The sequence below is a fragment of the Eumetopias jubatus genome, unplaced genomic scaffold (assembly GCF_037043125.1).
Source record: "Eumetopias jubatus isolate StellerSeaLion01/CBP00866 unplaced genomic scaffold, mEumJub1_p1.0 scaffold_6, whole genome shotgun sequence".
In the NCBI taxonomy this organism is placed as follows: domain Eukaryota; kingdom Metazoa; phylum Chordata; class Mammalia; order Carnivora; family Otariidae; genus Eumetopias; species Eumetopias jubatus.
Genome location: NW_028274812.1, coordinates 35,798,909 through 35,821,971, shown reverse-complemented (window position 1 = coordinate 35,821,971; position 23,063 = coordinate 35,798,909). Strand labels below are relative to the sequence as shown.

The 23,063-nt window shown below is 36.7% G+C and overlaps 1 protein-coding gene across 2 annotated transcripts in view; it reads right to left on the bottom strand.

The window, feature by feature from the left end:
- Window positions 1-23,063, bottom strand: part of PTPRK (protein tyrosine phosphatase receptor type K) — a 553,262-nt gene that overhangs the window by 235,094 nt on the left and 295,105 nt on the right. For both annotated transcript variants that reach the window (XM_028117097.2, XM_088023873.1), the window contains exon 6: window positions 16,766-16,940. In XM_028117097.2, the coding sequence (XP_027972898.1) occupies window positions 16,766-16,940 (175 nt within the window). The remainder of the gene's footprint in view (window positions 1-16,765; window positions 16,941-23,063) is intronic.

The window sequence follows — 23,063 nt, the reverse complement described above, 5'->3', positions numbered from 1 at the left end:
ATCATAGAGGTATACCAGACATATTACTCCTATAAGGCATAATGATGTGTTTTAAATGTAAAAGCTCTAATTTGGGCCTGGATTATTTCTTTAAAGAGCGAGAAAGACAGCACAAGCAGGGCGGTGGTGGGGGGGTAGTGGGAGCAGAGGGAGAGATAATCTTTTTTTTTTAAGATTTATTTTATTTATTTATTTGGGGGGGCAGAGGGAGAGGATCTTCAACAGACGCTGCACTGAGCATGGAGCCCCAGGGTTCCATCGCATGACCCCGAGATCATGAGCCCAGCAGAAATCAAGAGTGGGACACTCAACCAACTGAGGCACCTTGCAGAGAATCTTAAATAGGCTCCACATCCAATGCGAGCCCAATGCGGGGCTTGATCTCACAACCCTGAGATCATGACCTGAGCTGAAATCAAAAGTCCAATGCTTAACTAACTGAGCCACTCAGGCGCCCAGGCCTGGATATTTTTAATACTGTTTCAAAAGTTAATTTTAATATATAAATGCACATCATATTAAAGATACTTTACTGATTGTAAATTTAAATTCTCTTTATAAATTCAAATGCCAACTATGTGGTGAGGAAAAGGTCAAGCCTGCATTCGTTAAGCCATGATGCCAGCAACTTTTCTTGAGGTTTATTTATATATATTTTTTCTTTCTCTCTTTAGTTACCGAGCATCTAGAAGGTAAGAATTCTACATTATTTGTCTTTGAGTTTGTTTTCAGTGCTTGGCATATTAGGCAATCAATCAATGGTTGCTGAATAAATGCATTTATGAACAAATGAAAGAATGAACATAAGAAGATAATTAAAAATGGAAGGTAGGATAATATGTAGTGTTGTGAGGATATGGGAATTAGAACTCTGATTCTTCAAGTTGGACTATATATTAATATAACAAATTGTTAAAGAAAGTCTGCATGCCACTACCTACTAAAGCTGAACATTAGCATACCCTATTATGCGGAAATTTCACTTCCAGGTATGGGCTCCCCTCAGAACGAGTACATCTGTTCCACAAAAGTCATGTACTAGAATATTCAAATACCATTTTTATAAATAGCTCAAGGTGAAAACAAACTGTATGCCTAGCATCAGTAAAATGAATAAATTGTGGCATAGTCACCAGATATAATATTTTACAACGATTGTCAAAAGATCCACATGCAACAATATGAATGAGTTTCACTCTCATTCAGCTTAATGTTGGAGAGGGAAGCCAGACAAACTACAGAAATCCACTGGCCTAAGTTATTCATTACTGTTAGAAGCCAGCCACAGTGGTTACCCTGAGGGAGTGGGGAGAGTGACTGGAAGAGAGTAAGGTGGGCTAGCAATATTCTATTTTTTTTAAAGATTTATTTGTTTGTTTGTTTTATTAAGAGAATGTGTGTGCACGCAGGGGAGGGGGCAGAGGGAGAGAAATCCTTAAGCATATTCCTCGCTGCACAGAGCCTGATGCACGGTTCAATCCCAGGACCCTGAGATCATGACCTGAGCAGACACCAAGAGTCTGAAGCTCAACCGACTGAGCGACCCCTAGGTCCCAATATTCTACTTTTGATGTGGATTGTCAGTATACTTAGTTTGTGAAAATTTATCAAGCTATACATTTATCAAGCTCTATTTTTTAATGTACAGTGTTCTGTATATCTCACTATACTTAAATAAGAAATTAAAATATAGAGAAGGAGAAAGATAACTGTGTATCTAACTCGTCCAAATCTCCTCCTCACAAACACACCCCCACCACACAACTCAGGGACCATTAATACAATGTGAATCTCATCCTGAGATTTAAGAATTTAAGGCAGTACTTATGGAAAAATCCAATTTAGTCAAAGTTTTTCTCGACAATACCTAAATCACTGAAAAAGACTAATTTATATGTTTTTCCTTCTACACTTTATTGCATCAGCTCTTTTGACTTCTAAAATTTTAGAATATCTGTCTTCAGAAAAAGCAAGAAGGATGTCTATCTGCAAAAGTTTGGGCATTAAAATCTTCCTGCCTTTGGGGTCAAATTCATCTTGGAGGGAACAGCTGAGTTCCACAGTCACCTCTGGATATTAAGTATATTATGAGGTCACTCCATCATATAAGGGCATCAAGTAAACTTACTTTCTGCTTTGTAACTATAAGTTCTTGAGAAGTATTTATTTGAATTCATTTATATATGAATACTATTTTTGCACAGTTCGTACATTTTCCATAGCATCTATTATAATTTCCTTTTATTTAACATTAGTCTGGAACCATGCCAGTTTTAGGTCATTAGTGTCTCGACATTATTTAAACCATGACTGCACTGCCACTGTCAGTTCACAGAAAAACCCTGTGAGTTCACCTAATAGCATCCCTCTAGATTTTTAACTCAGCTAGGAAACACAGAGATGGAGCTACTCTGCAAGTGATTTGTTTGAAAAAGGGAACTTGGCCCATGGCTTGACTTTCAACATAAAGAGTCTGAGTACATCCCTACCTTGAATATAAAAATAGTTAGTGAAGGAGAAAACTTCCTCCAGAGCATACATTTGAAGTTTTCTAATCCTATTACAACCAAGCTGAAATAAATAAGATAACAGAGGTAATCTGCAAAGAAAGGAAAATAAAAATAAAAAATAAGCCAGAGAGTTTGAGATATTCATGTGACTTGACCAGAGATAGTTGGACCACAGAAAAGCCCACCTTGCTAAAGGCAGTCCAGGGGACTGTCTGAAGTTGTTAATATTCATGTGAAATTAACAGTAAATGTGGATGGATTTTTTTTGATTACCAAACACTGTGAGACCAGTAAGAGGATAGGCTATTGAATTCTGAATGATTTTTCCCCCCACAATCAGGGAAGCTTTGGAATCCAAACAACCATATGATATTACTAAAGACATGTTAAATATTTCCAAAGTTTTTGTGGAGATACAGAAGCAATTTATAATTCTCAGAATAAAATCCAAGAAGAATGCTCAGGGAAGAGGAATATCAGAATGGTTTCTTAGCTTTTCAAAACCACCCATGTGCCAGTTATCTAGATTTTAACAAAACCTTGCTAAGCTTGCTGGAATCTAAGTTGAGTAAGCATGTACATTTGCTTGTGCGTGCACGTTTCTGTTAGTATGTCAGAATCTGGGAAAGCGATGTGTGGGAACCACTGTTTTTTAAAGATCCCGTATTTAATTTAAAGAGGGTTATACATCCCCCACTCCTCTATTGAGAACCACCGCTATAAAATGTTAGGTTATATAAAACAATAAAAATAAATAAAATGGTAGGTTGTAGCTATAATGTTACTTTTGTCAGGGCAGGATGTAGTTAACAGTAGTCAAGCAACTTAAAGCAAATGAACTGTTTCTAAAATGACAATTGAATAATCACAGTTACATAGTAGTTAGAATGACTGAAACTTAAGAAAACTCACAAGTCTGTTTCTTATTGATATCTATCTAAATCTTGCTTCAAGTAGTATTTTTCTAAATACCACTATGTAAATTCAGTTAGTTTATATACTACATAATGTTACCATGGCATGGTAAAAGAAAGAGTATGAGCTCTAGAGTCAGACTTGAGTTATAATCTGGGGCCAGCCCCTTAGAGCCACATGGTTTGAGCAACTTTACCTACCAGCCTCAGGTTCCCTGGGGGTAAATTGGGGATATTAAGAGTTGTCATGAAACTAGAGAAGTAATGTATGTAAACCTTCTATCACAGTGCCTCGCACATTGCAAATGTATTATAATGGGTGCTCTTTTTTTATTACAACTTACACTAAACATATTTTGTTTTACTTAATTTATATTTACTAGAAATAATAAATGTTTTAATCATGTCCATTATGCCCCATTATAGCAGTTACTAAAATAAGCTGATGAGTTAGTGCTCTAGCTACCTTCATCACCAACATATATTGAAAGTACAGAAATTTTAATCATAAAATTTGAGAGGAAAACCAGGTCTTTAGGGACATGCCTTGCTTATTGACATATTTTCATTTAAAAGAAAATCCATATTGGGGCACCTGGGTGGCTCAATTGGTCAAGCGTCCAAGTCTTGGTTTCAACTCAGGTCATGATCTCGTGGTTGTGGGGTCACGTCCAGCTCTGAGCTTCAGCTTCTCTCTCCCTCTCCCTCCCACACTCACTCGCTCTCTCTCTCAAATAAATAAATATTAAAAAGAAAAGAAAATCCATATTTCCAGATTTTTTAATTTCTATCTTGCTATTAACTAAATCTGGAAAAGTTCCACTTTATTTGGAAATGGAAGGAAGAGGCGTAAACAGATTGCTTACCCATCAAAGAAAGAAAGTAGAAGAGAGGAAGAAACGAATCTCAGGTAAAAGGAGACATTGTACACTGTCATAACTTCAAGACTAGATATTCCCATAGCTACATATAGAATTATAAGACCCTAAAGATCATGTCTTCTCATTTTTATTAGGAACAAATACAATGATTAACCTATAATAACTGCTCAAAAATGTTAATAAAGTCAGTGAATAAATTAAGAGTGCTTTTATGTTTATAATAAAACAATTTTGTTATTTAAGGTGAATTGAAAAGAAATGAGAGGGGAAGGGTAAAACTGATGATATTTAAAATAAGCTCTATTTGATTTCAGTATTTCAGATACATTCCCTTATAAGAATCAAAAAAAAAAAAAAAAAACCAACACAAAAAAACACACACGTTTAGCAAGAGGGCACACTTCCATAACCCAGCAGGAAGACATGTGTTGCCAATAATAAAAGATATTCATAAAAACAACTTCAGTTATATTCAGTCAAGGCATGGGCAAGAACAAAATGTTTTATTTTCAGTACCCAAAGAAGATTATCAGTATCAATTGCTTAAACCCATTATAAATAAGCAAGATACTTTCAAAATATAGGCAAGTAAGGCAAGAAAAGAGAAAATTTACAGTCCTGGATATTTTTAAAAAGTAATTATTATAAACTTTTTATAATCATCTCAAGAGTAATTTCACTTAACACCTTAGGTTCAAGATGGTGATAGGTCACTAAAATATTGCCAAACACATTTTTTATGAGATAAATTCAATTATAATTGTTGCAACTATTCCAGCCACAATTTAGACATAGAATCCAATTATCCATTTCATTTTCATTTATACCTCATGGGCTAGATCATTTATCATGTTTCATGATAATGATCAGAAGACACATGGAAAGTGATTTCTGGAGGTAACAAATTACCTACCGTATTAGCATAGCTTACAAGATCCTGTCAACAACTACTATGCATAAATATGAGGTAATTAAATTTACAATGTGCAGCAGTGTTTGATATGCTACTTGCTTCCTTCGCAGCTGCCAAAAATCTGGGTTGCTAAATGCAGCAAAACGTTTGGTTGCAAATCAGGAATCATTATGCCCCAGAACGCCAACAGGTAGCCAGTATGCAGTGGCTCAAGACGCTGAGATGCATCTTTTATCACCTGGTATTATTACTTGCCACCAAACTATCCATCATTACTGCAGAGACAGGTTGGAACGAAAGTCCTGGACCTTCACATTACTGCTCCTTGAACTCTGTCTCATCCATCTTTTGCATCATTCCTGATTCACAACTAAGTACCTTCTCCTGGCTTCAAAACCAAGTGTGAACTTGTAATACCTTTAACCCACAGTGCTTCTCTAATAGTAATTGATTTCTCTTTATTATGGAGCCACTGTTCAGAAAAGACTCATGCTTGCTTGCTGATGCCCAAAGATGCTTTTTAAAAGACCCACGTTACGGAATTCCAATATTGTAGGGAAATGGTACTGTTTTGTTTCATTTTGTTTTGTAAGTTAGGCTTCAAAATTGCATTAGGATTTCAATTTTATTAACGTGTAAAACTCAGAAATACAAACAGATAAAGACAGACACAGATGCCTCTGCATGCAAAGGTACAAACACTGAAAAGGAAAGATAGCTTAACATGTGTACAAATGCAGTATTTCAATCTGAAATCTATTAATCAATGTCAAATATGTTGGATAGTCAAAACCAGAACTTTAAGGTACTTGGTATGTTGAAACTGCAAAAAAATGTGTTTATCCTTAAAACAACACAAACAAAAGAGAACGATTTAAAGTTAGATACAATAATGTTTGTGAAAACTGCCTTTTAAAATAAATCTCTCACTTACACCCATTTTTTTCCCTTCTTCACCAGTTGCTAAGAGAACCTTCAAAAATGATACCAGTTACACAGTGGTTGGCATGCCATAAACTATCCAAGACTAAAGGGTTTTAATTCCGCTCCATCTGAATGCTGTTATAAAAGTTTAATAAATCAAAATGATCAAAATGTTCCCAGTGGCAGATTGGGTTTCGGTTTCCAATTCAAATTCTCTTTAATATATGGCTTCTCTGACATCTTCCATTTCTGCCACCTACGTTGAATCCCAAACACCCTGCTTTTCATCATTACCTTGCATCAACCAGTCTGGTCATGGTAACTACTTTTTAACACTCCTGCACAATACAAAGAAATGTCATACCTGGTGGGGTTTTAAGATAGGAAAATTACACCAGATGAGAACTCTTTATCTACCTGTAAGTAAATATTTTTAAACCACCTACTGCAGTGAATGACATTCTTTCAGGAATGAGAAATGCTGCTGGCCAAAAGTCTTAGAAAGAAAATCCCCCTCCTTCCAATGTTTTTAAAAATTGATGTAAGAAAAAGGTGTGTCTAGGAGCATTATTATCAGGGGCAATCAAATTCTGAAGAGCAGAGAGAGTGAAGTCTTTAGAGAGCTTGCCTTATTTCTATGAAGTACAAAGTTTTTACATGCAAGAGGAAAAAGAATTTCACTTAGCCTCAAATCCAATCAGAAATCTACACTGAACCAGCAGGAAAAAAAAAAAAATTACACATGATATGTTTTACATGTGTTTTTATATGTGGATAACGTCAGGAATAAAGAAAAAAAGACATCTTTAAACAGGGTTCTCTTTCTAAATTTTCCATGTAATTGAATACATCTGCTTTTATCCTAAGTTGAACAACATGAAAAACTGTAAAAATATTGACTTTATAAAGGCTATGAAATGGGAGCTTACAAAATACACAAGTGTTTCTGAATTAAACTTATTATTTAATTCATCTTGTGTACACCCTACAATTAGTCAAAACCTTTCCCCGCATGCCTAAAGATTTTAAAACGGTCTCTCTAGTAACACAACCAAAAGCTTACAACTGAAATTATGATCTACGCTGTTAAATAAGTGTTTCTACAAGTCTTCTATTTCTGTCTACACTGTATATTTCACCTAGTATCCCAGGCTGACCTCTCCTTCTGCTGTATCATCTCCCACCCTTGACTTGCTCTTTGCACCAAATACTCCCTCAAAGATACCTCACCATCTCAAGCTCTTATGGTTTTTAGAGCCCCCTCAACTAACTCCCTGCAATTTTACCATCCTCCAAATCATGTCCCATACTGGTTTTCTGAGACAGATAGGAAGACATGAGTAACCTACTTCAAAACCCCCAAAAGTCCTCAAAGCAGATTACAAAATGTATGTATATTTCTTAGTATGGATTCAAATTCCTCCACAACTGGGCCTCAAAGTGCACCTTCAGGCTCATCTCAGACTTTTCCCCTGGAAAACACTATGCTATACTCAACACTGTCCACAAGAACATGTGTTTTCCCATGCCCTCTGCTTGAAATTCCTTTTCCTTATCTTCAGCTGTCAAGATCCCGCCCCTCCACCAATGCTATGATGAAACTGCCTACCAAAGGCAATTAATGAGGCTGGCCTCCTCTGCTCTACACATTAAGTCCAGGCCTTTCAGAAGGCATCCTACAACCCCTGTTCTTTTTGTTTTTTCGACAACAATTATCTGATTATATCTGCTGGGTGTTGGCCGTGGTGCTGGCTACAGAGACACAATAATGAATGAGCAAAGGGAATAGTCCTTGACTTTGCCAAACTAGTGACAGAGGCAGATGTTAGGAATGCAGATACATTTTGAATACTGATGAAGAAACATTTCAGGCAGAAAAAGCAGAGGTCCTAAGGTAGAATACAGCATGCTGTATTAAAGCAAATGAAAGCAAGCCAGTGCTGCTAGAGTTTGGTGAGCAAAGGAGAGTCTCATGAAGGACTGAAGAGGAGGGCAGAACCAGATGAAGGTGGGCCTTGGACCTGTGATGAGATACCTAGAATTTATGTTACAGGAACAAAAATCCATCAGAACCTGGGGGAGCACAGTCTTACTTTGTGTAGTTTAAGCAGTCTGTCAAGGGAATACTGACTTGAAGGAGGCAAGTACTGATGTGGGCAGAGCAGTGAGGAGGCCTTTAAAGAAGAAGGTGTCACAATGAAAGTGATGGCAGTGAAGTTAAAGAAAGTGCTGGGCACCCAGAGGATATGTAATAAAATTCAGATGAATGAAATAGTCAATTAATAGAAGTATTTCTGTGGACTGTATCTCACTCAACAATGCAAAGATATTCGAGACTACTATCTTGTACAAATATTTGTTCTGCACATACTAATAGAAGGAATTACATAAAGATCTTTTGAAACCTTAGAGCTAAATAATTTTGGAGAAAACACCTGTAAAACAAAATTGATAATTCTCTCCTATTCTGGAAAAGAACTATCATTCGGCCTTCAGGTATTTTGGAAAAAAACTGAGAAGAAACTAGAATGAAATAAGAACGTAACACGTATGTTTGAGGAAAAAAAGGAAGCGCAGGTGGAGGGAACAAGAAATACAAAGGCCCTAAGGCAGAAGTATGCTCGAAGAGTCCGTATTAAGGATTAAGGACGGAGGTGAGTGATAGGAAATAAATTTTGAGTGATACTCAGGGGATATTTCATTTAAGACTTTTTGTACCAGGAAAGAGCTGTGATTTCTTTTCTCCCTTAATGTGAAGGGAAGCTGCTGGAGGAGTAACATGGTAATGTGAGCGTAGCAATGGTTTCCTCCATATGTATTTGAAGATGAAAGAAAATGCCAATGGCAATTAGGAAAATGTAAATAACCATGTGGGTAAAATTTCTTTCTAACAAGGGAACAGGTAACTATTCATTCGTTGTTTGTTTGTTTGTTTTAACACAATGACAGATTCTGTGCCGAAACCACTAAATCCGATTCCAAACTGTGTAATACTGCAGAAAAGACAGCAAAATATTTTCTTAGTTTAAGGCTCAGAAAGAGAAAATGGAGAGCAAAACAACATTAACTTCCAAATTATATCCTAAATTTAGAAGCAACCCTTTCCTTATACCTGGTAAGAGATGAGAACATCTGTAAGCCATGATTTCCCCCAAAACAAACAGCAGAGCTTAGATAAAGCTATATAAGGAGAGGCTGTCATGGATTTATGTGTTAGGAAAAACTGCCCACGTTTTGTCACAATTATTTAGTCTCTGTCCAGTTCTCAGTCCTCAAACCTCACTTTTAACACCAAAATGGACAACTTTTCCTTTTTTGTAAAAGCTAGTAACTATGAAGTCAACACAATCCATGCTGAGGACTAACAAAATATAAATGTTTACCTGTTCTTATTTGTGTTGACTTGACGACTGTTTTTCATTCTTTCTAGACTAAATAAATGCTTCTTAGAAAAGGAAATAACATGATTTATATTACCCCAGATGGAAAGAAGAGTGATTTCTGCAGTAATATAACAGTTTGTTGAACAAGTTGGTTTTGACTGATTTACCGAACATTTGATGTCTACTTAACATTTTGTGAATGTTTTCTGTTTGCTGTGTACTTCTTACTTTGTATTCTTAGTAAGTCAGGCTCCTGATGACATTTTACTAGGAAGCAGAATGTGTGTTAACTAGCTTCTAAAAAGGATGTGAACATCTCAATGGTAAACAGTTTATTCTAACTGTAAAAAGCTAAACACCAAAACTCAACCACCTGTCAGTCATACACTGGTAAGGGGAGCATATTACTCTTGACTGTGTCGAAAATGAAGTCCTGGGAGAGTAGGACAGACTCAAGAACTTAAACTAATGAAGTAATGTCCCGCATCTCTCCACAACACTTATCCTGCCGTCTTTACTCATTGCCCCGCTAACAATTCTATGAGTTTTAGCTCTCTGCCTCACTGATTGATTTCAATCTGTCAGCTACAGAGCCTCTGTTTAATTAACATTCTGTAAGACTCTAACCGTACAACATTATTTACCAAAACAGTGCTTAATAAAGGACTTTAATGGAATAGCTCCTTAGGTATGGTATTTTTTATTTGTTAGAGGATCTTCCATTTTTTTCCCTATAGAATTAGAAATGTGACAAAATCAAAGATCTGTGCCAAAATATTCAATAATTCGACCTTTTCCTATAAAATTAATTAGATTATAAATTGCTTGAGAGCTGAAATGATGTCTTCTGTCTCTTTGCAATATCTGGTGCCTCTTACTTAACCATTTTAAGTACTCAACAAAAGCTGCTTGCTGATTTTCCAATGAAGTTGCAAACTGACTTCATTGCTTCCTTTTTGGTTTCGGGTAAGGGAAGGAAAAATAGTCAGCAGGGAGGTGAATATAAATTATAGACACTGTTAGTTCATGAAGTTGATATAAGTCCTCTGGAAGAAATCGGCCCAAATTACATTTATCACAAACTCCAAGAGAACGGAATTGAGAGACTCAGAAGCAAAATATAGGCCTAGGAACAGTGCTCTGAAATCAAATTCCCTGGGGTTCACAGAAAGAATTATTTGGCATGCAAATCTTCCTGCTTCCTCTTTGATCCTTCTCAGATTCTTAAGAAATAAGCTCCAACAAAAGCAAACTCCCCAAAGATTCACTACACAGTGAGTGACCAGCACCTCAACTGCTAAACATTATGTAGAGCTCTACACATGAATCACCTATGAAAATACATTCAAAACTCCCCTGGGAAAGAACTCTGATTGCCTTTCTATTTTTAAAACAAAATAAATAACATGAAAATAACCACGTGGGCAAAACAAGCCCCTCACGCTGCCATTTTCATGAAGTAGCTGAAGAAAACTCAGAACAGGAAATTAATAGGAAAAAGTATTTGAAATAATGGTGTACGAAAGTGGATAGAACAGAATCTCTATCATAACATACTACCTAAAATGAGGACATCTAGTATCCTTTTGCTCATTTAGAATTTAAAAATGTACCAGACACCTTGTACATTGAATCACCTGAATTACAAGTAGCCACAATGAATGAGAGGAAACTCCAAATGTTTCTTTTATCATACTGAAGGGTAGCAAAGTAAAATTTTAAAATATGCAACATTTGGAGTCGGCTACAAATTTGAGACATTTGGTTACCCCCCCCCCCCCACCAACCAACTTCATATACTTTCCTAACTATATAGGGGCAGTTGGGGAAAATGAGTGTGTTGTCAATTCATGTGTTCTTGGATTTCATTATAGTTCAGATTTTATAAAATATAGATATTTGTATCTCCCAGATAACGCCAAATTTCCTGTCAAGGTGACTAGTTTTCACAATAGAAGCAAAGAAAAGGTATCTTCAAGTCACCATTAAGAAAAAGAATCTTTATATGAATGCATAAGTCTGACAGCCATGCCCTAAAAACTAGTTAAAAATCAACAGCGTGTGGTATTAAGCAGCACGCTGACGGACTCAAGCTAGAAAGTCCATGGCCTTTAACCACCAACCAACAAAAGTATTAGTATGTCATGTTTTCCACTTCCCAAATGTCCTTGCTTCTGATATAAAAACATTAAAATGAAATATTCATACCTGATTTTTAACATTTTATACAAAAAAAGACTAGAGTAGAACACATTGGTCAAATAAAAATTATTTTTTAAATGAAAAAAAAATGAAATGAAATAAATGAAATGAAACTTCATGAAATAAATGGAAAAAAAAATCATGCCAAACTTAAAGTCACCCTTACTAGTTTGTAGGAGAAGACAGGAGAAGACAGCCTGATTCAGACACTACAAAAAACGGTTGCCAGAAATCTCCATCCCATGTGTAGGTGAGGTGGCCCATGGCTCATCATCTATTCCCATTATCTTTCAGGGTCAGCCCCATCATTCTGACTTTAACTAAACAATTTTAGTTATTAATTGTTAGAGAAGTATCGATCATCTTTGCAAAAATACTGTGGCAGGTGCTGTAACAAACAAAGACAAACCAGACAGGCTCTGATGGAACAAAAATCACAAAAGATTCCGATAGGAGAACTTGAAAAGTCCAAATGCAAACGCAGTGTTAGTTTGGACTTCTTTCCTTCTTGCCCGGTGTAGCGGGTAACTGGTATTGGGCAAGTGATTCCAGTAAACAGCTTGCCATTCACCAAACAGCTTGCCATTCACCAAATTCACCCACTCCACACTTCTCCTGACTAGGATAACACCTTTCTCCTGTACAACAAAATTCCAAACTGTACATCCTTCAGAATTAACTTGTACATTCTTTTAAAATACTTCCTATCTTACCTGAATAGAATTAATAACTCTCTCTGAATAACATTGCTTGTGCTCTGGGATCCCATGTACAAATGTTCTTTACTGGATAGTCCAGTTGTCTCTCCACATGCAACCATACTATTTTTGATACTTGTGGAAGGTAGTAACTTCTCTATCCCCAAGTGAATGAGTCCAAAGAAGTATGTAAGTACCCTGCTATCCGATGACTGTGAGGAGACCCTAGTTTAGGATAGAAGACAAAACTATGGACTGCAGAGAGAACTGGAAAGAACCTGGATTTTTCATGACTAAATGAACCAACCCTAAAGCCTACCTCTGTACCTTCCAGGTACAAAGTCAGTAAATACCCTTATCTTTAAGCTAAGTTTTATTGTCTTACAAAGGGAAGTATCAACAACAATCCAAACCCCTTATCATTTTAAACACCAAAATTTGTTTTACAGGTCCACCTACTATGCAGAGTAAAGCTGGGGACAGACATCCACCCTACTGACTCTACAGCTAGAGGTCGCTAGTATTCACGGAGAATAGATGAAAATATTAACTGAATACTTTTTACGTCCACAGCATTTTGATGATGGCTGATAGTTGGTGGTGCTAAAATTTAAAAATCAAACCAAGAGAGACAAACATAAACTGTGTTTTGCACATTAAATAACTTAAAATGTAACTGGAGTTTCACTGATAAAAAAATAGATAGAAAAGCATAACTAACAAATAGGAATAGAAATTGAGTGTCAGTTGCAGCAGACAGAAAATTTCAGAGACCTTTATTGTGGGTCAGTTAGTCAGGAATGTAAGTGGACCCTTGATTTATAGAGGCGGGAAAGAACGGAGAAGATTGCAAATGAGGTAAAGGATGAGAATCTATAACACAACTGAGGCTACAAAGTCAGGGCTTCCAGCTTTCAGCTTGTAAGCACATTTCAACCTGTATTTCACATTTTTTACACTTCAATTTTGTAGAAACAAAGAACAGAAACATCTGCTCTTCATCTCATCCTTTTTGTCAATAAAGATTGGCTTCCACAAGCTGAAGACATTATCATTACTCAAAATGATCTGGAAGCAATGCTAAAGTCATGACAAAGTAAATTCTGTTTCAGCATACTTTTTTTTTCTTCTTCTGGCTGTGGGAACACAGAGATCAATACTCTTCAACACGAGAATTTTGCAGTGAAATTTTCATTTGTAACGGACAGTAGTGAAAGAGCCTTAAGCATGCCCTGTCACTTTCAGTTTAGGAGAAAATGCACTAATACACTCTTACCCTTGGGTCATTTTTGACAAAAGGCAATACTATGCCAGCTCTTATTAAAGACTATTCATATCACTGCCCCAAAAATTTCCTTTAAAATTACCATCTTTTGTATCGATGTAACAGGATGTCAGCTTTAAGAAGTGCCAATGAGAGACAGGACCTGTCACCATAGTTAATTCTCAGCACTGTTTTAACACCAGGACAGCCGACCCCAAAGGGTGGGTTGTTTGGTTAAGAATATTTATTTTGTGGTTATCTAGACAAACAAGAAAATTTATTCCTTTATATTCGTTTTCAAAATAAAACAACAAGCAAAGTATTACCTGTAAGTATTAGATATATAACAACCTAAATATGTTGAAAAGAAAATAAAACTGCTAAAACGATCAAAATATGTTTCTAAATTGTTGGCAGACTCTGGATAGCAAGATTTAAAGCACCATTGTATTTTAACCCAACCATATAAGATCTGAAACAAAATGTAGGCTAAATGGCAGAACTCTAAAAAAGGAAAAGAAAAAAAGTCAAACTTCTCTATGAAATCCAAAGATTCTCTATTTATACATCTTATTGAAATACTTATTCCACAAGTAACACTCTCAGAGCAGCCATGATACATCTGTCTCCAGGTAAAGAAAACCAAGCTTTGATAAAATGATAAAATCTACTTTTTGATTCAGATAAACAAGAGAGATCTGGTAATGCCAAAACAAAACTAAAATACACAAATATAAAACAGCTCTACGAGAAAAGGAAATGTATCTTTCAAAGGGAGCACCTGGATAAAAGTTTCAACTCTGCTTTCTGCAAACTGTTGAATACACCACAAGACCACTTCCTCAAAAAAAGTATATATATGTATATATACGTATATATACACATCGACATACGCACACGCAGACAGACAGACACACATATAAATAACTGTACGGTATTCAAAAGCACTCTAACTGCACTATGAAAAGCCACCAGCTCTTTAAGTGCCTGCACATCAAATGCAGAGTACCATACACATCAGTGAGCATGATGACTCAAGAGCACACCCAACTTCCGGTATCCAGAGCATATTAATCACTCTGAAGACTACCCAAGGACATCTTCAGGCTTTCCAAAGTAGGCGCAGGTGAGAAAGAGGCAGGAACAGGCTCAAGAGAGATGAGAATACAACCATCTACAAACATAAAAATCATCTCTCTGACTGAACCCTGCCTGAGCACTGAACGTTAAAATACTATGCTGTTTTCTTAGTACTCAATTAACTGGGACGGTGCTTTCATGAACTTAAGCAGGTGATATGAGCTGACTCTGGAGACATGAGAGAAGTCTTATTATTACAGAGTCATATCCAATCTACAAAGATAAACTTTAAAAAAAAAAATGATCTATAGGATCTCTCAAGACAAAAAGCATTACAAACGGCTAGTGGCATTATTTAATCATGATAATGTGAGATAAAGCTGTGGTGGAAAAGAAGGAGCCCAGCCTCAGGAGTCAAGAAACACAGGGTTAAATTCTGGTTCAGTCAATTATTAGATTTTTGTGGCTCTGGGCAATTATCATATAGTCTGAATTTCAATTTTCTTCTCTCTAAAACATTAAAGGTTAAAGTATTAAAATCAAGTAAATCTTAAAATGAAATAATGTATGTAAAAGACATTTGACGTCAAGCATTTAAAATAGATTAACTTGAATATGGATGTCTCTCATGTTCTTCCAGCCTCTGGGCCCTAACACGTGCCCTGTCCTCTGCCTGGCACTTCTGCGGGCATTTATTCCTCTTATCCCTGCCCCCACATCCACATCCCTCACCTGGACAATGGTTCTCAACCTTCAGATCCTATCTCAAACAAAGCTCACTCACAAGGACCTTGTCTTGATGTCTCAGATAAATCTCAGTTCAGGTTAGACATTCTTGTTAGGATCTCCTAAACTTGAGGAGACTTAGGTGGTCTATAATTATTTTCATTTGTGTCATTATTGATTGATGCTGGAGTCTACTCAACAGATCTGTATTTCCTCTAAATTTTCACATAGGAAATAGATCCCTCATTTATTATTTTTTTTAAAGATCTTATTTATTTGAGAGAGAAAGAGAGTGAGCGAGCAAGAGAGAATGCACATGAGCCAGGGGAGGGGCAGAGAAGCAGACTCCCCGCCAAGCAGGGAGCCTGATGTGGGACTCGATCCCAGGACCCTGGGATCAGGACCTGAGCCAAAGAGAAATCATTAACGGACTCAGCCACCCAGGCACCCAATTCCTCATTTTTAAGGCTTCAGGTCACCTGCCCCCTCTCAAAGAGGTCTTCCAGATCACCCTAACAAAAATATTAATCAGTTTCTTCATAACACATATCATAATTTGATACATTTTCAATATTTTTCTATATAGTGTGCCTAATACACCTCAGTGTTGAGCTCTACGTGGTCAGCGACTTTGTATTTTATTTACAACTTTAACTCCACAAACTGGGACAGTGTATATATTTGGTGTATATGTTTCATAATATCAGGGACCCAGTAAATTTTGAATGAATTTAACACACATTGTGCACTTGTACTTCTCAAGCTAAGCTATAGCAAGGCCACTTAGCATGTCTAACTTTCTAAGATCCTCTGGGGGCCAGAACTGGTGAACATCCACCACCACTGGGTTTTGATACCGTTAACCTTTACAGATCTCCATGGGGATAGAAACTCTGACCTTGACCTCATGGCCACAATGCTTTGAAGAACAAAAGTGGTATCTGTGGAGCTATTTTAAATGGGAAAAGCAAGTCTAAAATTAAAATGCAAAACTAGATGGTGGCAAAATGGAATAAAGTGTTCTACATGGTTAGCCCTATTAGAGCTTTTTAAAATACATTCCTTTCTATGGAAAACACTTGTTGAAACCTTGTTCGACACGTGTACAACAGTCTTATTTTACTTTGAGACATTAGCAGAACCTTTATATGATATAATTTTTCAGTGACTTGCGATGAAGAGCAGCAGGTTTAAAAATCAATCAAAATATCTACAAGGTTGCTTTGTTCTAACCAAGCCAAGCAATTTCACGAAGTGAAAGCAACTTTACCTCTTACAATAAGTTGAGCGAAATTGGACACACCGGAGCCTCGTTCTGACTGCGTTACACAGCGATACAAATCCTGGTCAGTTTTTGTCACTTCCTGCAATCTAAAGGAAGCAGCAAATCTTCTGTGATTGATGTTCTTAGTCTGGGCTACTGGTATATCTTCTCCATTTCGTCTCTGCAAGCAGAAACCAATCTTTAAAAAACAGGTTCTTAACATTTCCATAAATCTAAAGCATCTTAGCAACCGATATCTGTGATAAATTATTCTTGTTCCTAAATTAGGAGGAAAATGTCTATGTAGCCCCACAAATCTTTTCCAATGTCATTCAACCCAAAAAAAGCATGGAAATAAACACTGGTATCCTTTAGGGGTATAGCACTGACATTATACATTACTACTATTTTCCATAAAATTGTTACTGGCTCAGAGCATATGAATTAACAGAACAGTTAATGTCCCCACGGCACATAATTCCTTTTCCCAGCTTCTTTTAGCCCGTATTCTATACAGCATGTGCTATATAATAGGTTTGTCCCCAAAAGAAGACCAAGACCATGCCCAATGCATCCTTTGTATCCTAAAAGTGTAGCATGTGACCGGCCACAGAATGACAATAAAATACTGATGGATAATTTAGAGTCAAACCAAAATCTGTACTCTTTGCAAACTTATCTCTTTGGCATTAATGACAGCCAATTTATACCGTTTAAGAGAAGTAATCAAAAGGACCTAAATGTTAATAGCATATCTGTCAACTTTCAAAATGAAATACTGAAAAGCATATTTATGACATCAGGGTACCTCACACAAGACCAGTAAGTATAAGCTATAAAGGAAATGGTTGAAAAATTCAACTATAATAAAATTTATAACTTCTATATGTTGAAAGACATCATAAATAAAGTGAAAAAAAAAAGCTACGAACTGTGATAAGATATTTGTCATGGAAATAATCCATCAAAAGATAAATAGCCAGGTTATGTAAAGATCTTCTACAGTTCAATAAGAAAAAAGACAAACAACCCTATCAAAAAGTGGACAGGCTATAAAAAGAGAAAATGTATATGTCTAATAACCATGAAAAGAAATCCTCAACCTTAATTTTAAAACGTCTGTATGTCAAAGACAGCACAAAGGGCAAAAGAAAAGTCATAACTATGAGAAAGAACTGGTCATGATCCTCAACCTCAACTCTTGTTGGTGAAATGCTAAGTATCCTGGTATCCTTTCATACTACTTAAAGATCATCTCATACTACTAGATGTGGGAAACAAAAGCCCTAAAATTACAAATGGAAGTATAAAATATTACAGTCATTTTAGAAGATAATTTGTTACTATCTAGTAAATCTGAAGATGTATATACCCTAGCACCCAAAAGTTCACTTCTATATTTCTACATCTGAATGAATCACTTTTGCATATGTGATCAAAGAGATAATGTACAAGAATGTTGAACTCAGAATCATTTCAATATAAGAACAGTTCAATGGGAAAAATCCAAATTTTCCTGAATAGACTGAGATTTGGCCATCCAACAAAATACAGTGTAAAAGTTTATGCAAACTAAGACCAGCAGTTTGCTGGTAAAATGCTGAACAACTCGTTCTTAACCAAAAATATAAAGTGTTGATTTGTATCATGTCTCAATTTCTGTGGTGTAAATACTCCCACTATGGCCACTTTCCCATTACCAATGTAATATCGTTTGGTCCTAAAATTACTGAAAAATTAGCAATAGCAATCACAACCAGCTCCATTATTCCGCTGATGTGAAATACATGTATACATGTTAAAACCTCAAATAAAATTCCTTAAAAAAAATTAGTGTATGTAATAAAAATGCAAAATGTCAACTTCTTTTAAATTTGGTGGGTACATTAGTGATCATCTTACTGTTTCCTATGATTTTTTCATGGCTGAAGCACTTTGTATTTTTTAAAAGAGTAAATAATAAAAGGATCATTCTACTACTTTAGTAACTTTAAATCCTAAAATCCACTGTATCTGTAATCTCTTTTCACCACATCTGAAATGATGTATCTGTGCGTACTATGTAGTATATATGCATGTATGGGTATGTATACGCATACATATATACCTAAGGACACAAAGTCCCAACTATGATTTTACTGTATTTTATTCCTTCAACATTTTTTTTAAAGATTTTATTTATTTATTTTGACAGAGAGAGAGAGAGAGACAGCAAGAGAGGGAACACAAGCCGGGGGAGTGGGAGAGGGAGAAGCAGGATTCCCTCGGAGCAGAGAGCCCAATGACCTGGGGTTCGATCCCTGGGCCTCTATTCCAGGCCCCTGGGATCATGACCTGAGCCTAAGGCCGACTCTTAAGAACTGAGCCACCCAGGCGCCCCTTATTCATTCAGCTTTTTGTTAACTCTTTCCTTACCCACCTATTCCATGATTTTTGCACCAAGATCTCTGATCATTCTCCTGGATAATAATGAAGACAAAATGCTTATATTGTATTTTCTCTTCATTAAGCATATAAGCATATGCTTATATATGCAGCTTATATTCAGAAGTCTTAAGATAAAAATCCATTAAATCAAGTCTAGATTCTTTTTCCCTGCGAACCAAACAAAAACCCATTACATATGCAAATTTCAGGCTGCCCTTTTTTTAATGATTACATCATTTGATACAATCTTTCTAACTGGAAGGCACTCTTTATACCTGTACATCTCTCACTTCCTCTTCCTCTAACTTATCCCTCCAGTGTTGCCCTCAACCTTCCACCACCTTCCTCTCTGCCATTTATATTTCTCAGCTCTTCTGCAAGACCAGCCAAGTCCCTTGGCCACCCTCCTTCTGAATTACCTTGTGTGTGCACACACACACCCACGTCTTTTAACTCCATGCCTTTCAAAAGCCCATCTTCTCTTATGAAGAGATTCTCTCTCTCAGTCATCATTATTTCATCTTTCCATCTTAATTGCCATTCATCTCACGATACCACCTTCTCCAAACTTTTCTTTAACGGAGGGCATATTTTCTTCTCTGGTCTTACTCTCCTTTAGGGAAGGCCACCATTATCCAGTTCGTCCCTTGCGGACCTACATTCCTCTACAATCCCACTCACCAACCTCTCAACTTCTGGAATTCCCAGCATGCCCAAGTATCATTCCCATCACAGTGATCTACCAGGCAAAAGTGTCCTCTTCAGCGTAGTCCTGTGAATATTCTCAGCGATCCCCAAACTCACCCTGGCCTCAGTGATGCCCAACAGCCTCTTTTACGACCTTAGAATATCCAAGTTCCCATGCTGTGACGGTTTCCTCTACAACCACAGCTAACCATGTGATTCTCCCATTTCTTTAACTCTCTGCATTTTTTTTATTATGTTAGTCACCATACATTACATCATTAGTTTTTGATGTAGTGTTCCATGATTCATTGTTTGCGTATAACACCCAGTGCTCCATGCAGAATGTGCCCTCCTTAATACCCATCACCAGGCTAACCCGTCCCCCCACCCCCCTCCCCTCTAGAACCCTCAGTTTGTTTCTCAGAGTCCACAGTCTCTCATGGTTCGTCTCCCCCTCTGATTTCCCCCCCTTCATTTTTCCCTTCCTGCATTTTCAATGAGACCTCACTTGACCCCTTACATTACAACCAGCCATCAAAGCCTCAATGACTGGCTTTTCTATCTTGAATCTCTTCTAATATATTCATTCTCTCTCTCTATATATGTGTGTGTGTGTGTGTGTGTGTGTGTGTATGATATGATATGAGAAGTGGGGAAATCTCTATATATCTCTCCCTATAGAAGTTACTATGTGTCTATATAGTATATATAGATATATATAAGGGAGAGAAAGCTACCTCCCCCACTTCTCATATCATATCATATATAGATAGGTACAGATATAGACATATATATTTTTTCCCTCCTGGTATACTGAAATCACCCTAAAGGGAGGGTTTCAAGTCTTATTACATACATATTTTTCTTCCCTGCCATCATATATATTATCTCTATTTATTGAGTTGCTCAAGTTCTTGGTTAAAATGAATAAATTCACTGCTGTTTTTAGAGACAAGAATCACGTAAGCCCTCCTTAGGCTTTTGTAAATTATTATAACAAAATATACTAATCATTAATTAAAAGTAATAATAAAGGGAAGCTACATAAACATAGAATCTCAAAGGCATCTGGAGAGCACTTATGCTAAGCTATTTCTGAACAATACCTCAACTTAAAAGACATTGAGGGGCCTGCTTAAGGAGATCCAGGAGTACACAAAGGTTACATTATGTTTGTATTTGTGTTTAGTAATATGCTAACATAAGCACAAAATATATATGCTTATATAGGATATACACTGTTTATATAATTAAAGAGCACAGTCGACATACATGCTATTTTTTTTTTTAAGATTTTATTTATTTGACAGAGAGAGACACAGCGAGAGAGGGAACACAAGCAGGGGGAGTGGGAGAGGGAGAAGCAAGCTTCCTGCAGAGCAGGGAGCCCGACGCGGGGCTCGATCCCAGGACCCTGGGATCATGACCTGAGCCGAAGGCAGACGCTTAACAACTGAGCCACCCAGGCGCTCCCGACATACATGCTATTTATCCCTTGAAATGACAATAACCATTCATCATACCATTATACCCTCATAATATTCAGGCTTATCTTCAATAATCATTTAGTAAGTGCCTCCACCATGTACCTGATCGTATACAGGCTATTATCTTGGTTCTGTCACTGCTATCTCACAAAAACCTATGTGACAGTTATTTCCACTTAAAGATGATAAAATCAGGATTCAGAAAGGTTAGAAATGTGATATGTAGCCTGTTAGTAGCAGGATTAAAACTCTAAACCAGGTTTAATGACACAAAATCCAGCAGTATTTCCTCTAAACTAAGCCAAAGTTGCTTTTTTTTTCCCATTTATATTATAGGTCCAGTCCAATGAATTGATTATTTGTTGTAAAGCCTTCGCCAATGCATTGTACCAAAGAGAAATATAATCTACTCTACTAGACATTGCATTATTTACTCAGCTTCCAGTAATGCATTATAGTTAAAAGTAGCAAATGATGACATGTACATTTCAGAAGTAAAAATAATGATAACTTTTCCTTTATAATCCAAAATAATAGTCTTTGCCTGACTAGAAGCTATCAATTTAGCAGAGTGGGCGGCACTATGAAGGAAGAAAGAAGTCATGTTAAATTTCTCCCTTACACAGCAGTGTTTGCATATAGTTTTCTGCTTTTACATTCTTCAGCTCCAGGCTCTTTATCCTGCTTTGAGTTTTTTATATGATTTTGCCACTGTAAATATCCCCAACTCTGAGAAATACTGAGAAATGAACCACAAAAATTATATGATCCAAGGATTATAACCTAACACTGCCTTTTTCACTCCCCCACTTCTCATAGCCTCACCATGTTTTCTGATTTGCTGTGTCTCCATACAGGTTGCTGAGACTTGTCATTAGAGTCTCTGAGTTATTACTCCTCTATTTAAGTAAGCTCCCTCATGCAGGCCATATGCAGTGTTTATTTGACAAGTTCGGTACCCGGCTTAAAGTAGTGCAGTGATAATATTGGTTAATTCTCAACATCTATAATACCCAGGTTATTAATCAAAGCCCTTGCTGATCTACAGACCAGCAGCATCAGAATCACCTGTCAAATTGTTACAAAGCCTAAGTCTAGAGATCACTGTAGACCTACTGAATCAAAATCTACATTTTCACAAGATCCCTAGGTTATGCATCAAGACATTACAGCTTGAGACACACTGGTAGAAAACAATCATGGAAGTCCTATTCTTAATCATAGTGAAAGGTATAAAAATGGGTGTGCACCCTGACTCTGGCCAATGAGATTCGACAAAAACAGGCCCAATTCCCTTCCAGAAAGGCTTTCACACTTCTAGAGAAGACACAGTGGGTCCTCTTTTCTTTTTCTCCACGTTATGCCTAAAACTAGAAGAGCGGCCTTGTCGATGTGAGAGAACCCAATGTGAGGGAAAGGTGGACACATAGAGGACGGCACATCAGGGAGGAAGACACATCAGGTTCTTCATCAAGTGTCTGAAATGGTATCAACAACTCCTAGAGCCCCTTTCTTTCTCGGACTTCCTGTTAAAGGACATAAAACACTTGGTGTTATATTACTTTCAGCTTGAACTCCTAAAAGTTAATATAGTACAGTTAAAATATGATACAGTTTATCTCAGCTTTTCTTTTCAAAGCTTGAGTAATAGAATTAATCCAACTTAATTTAAAATTAAATAATGTGGCTCTTAGAATACTTGC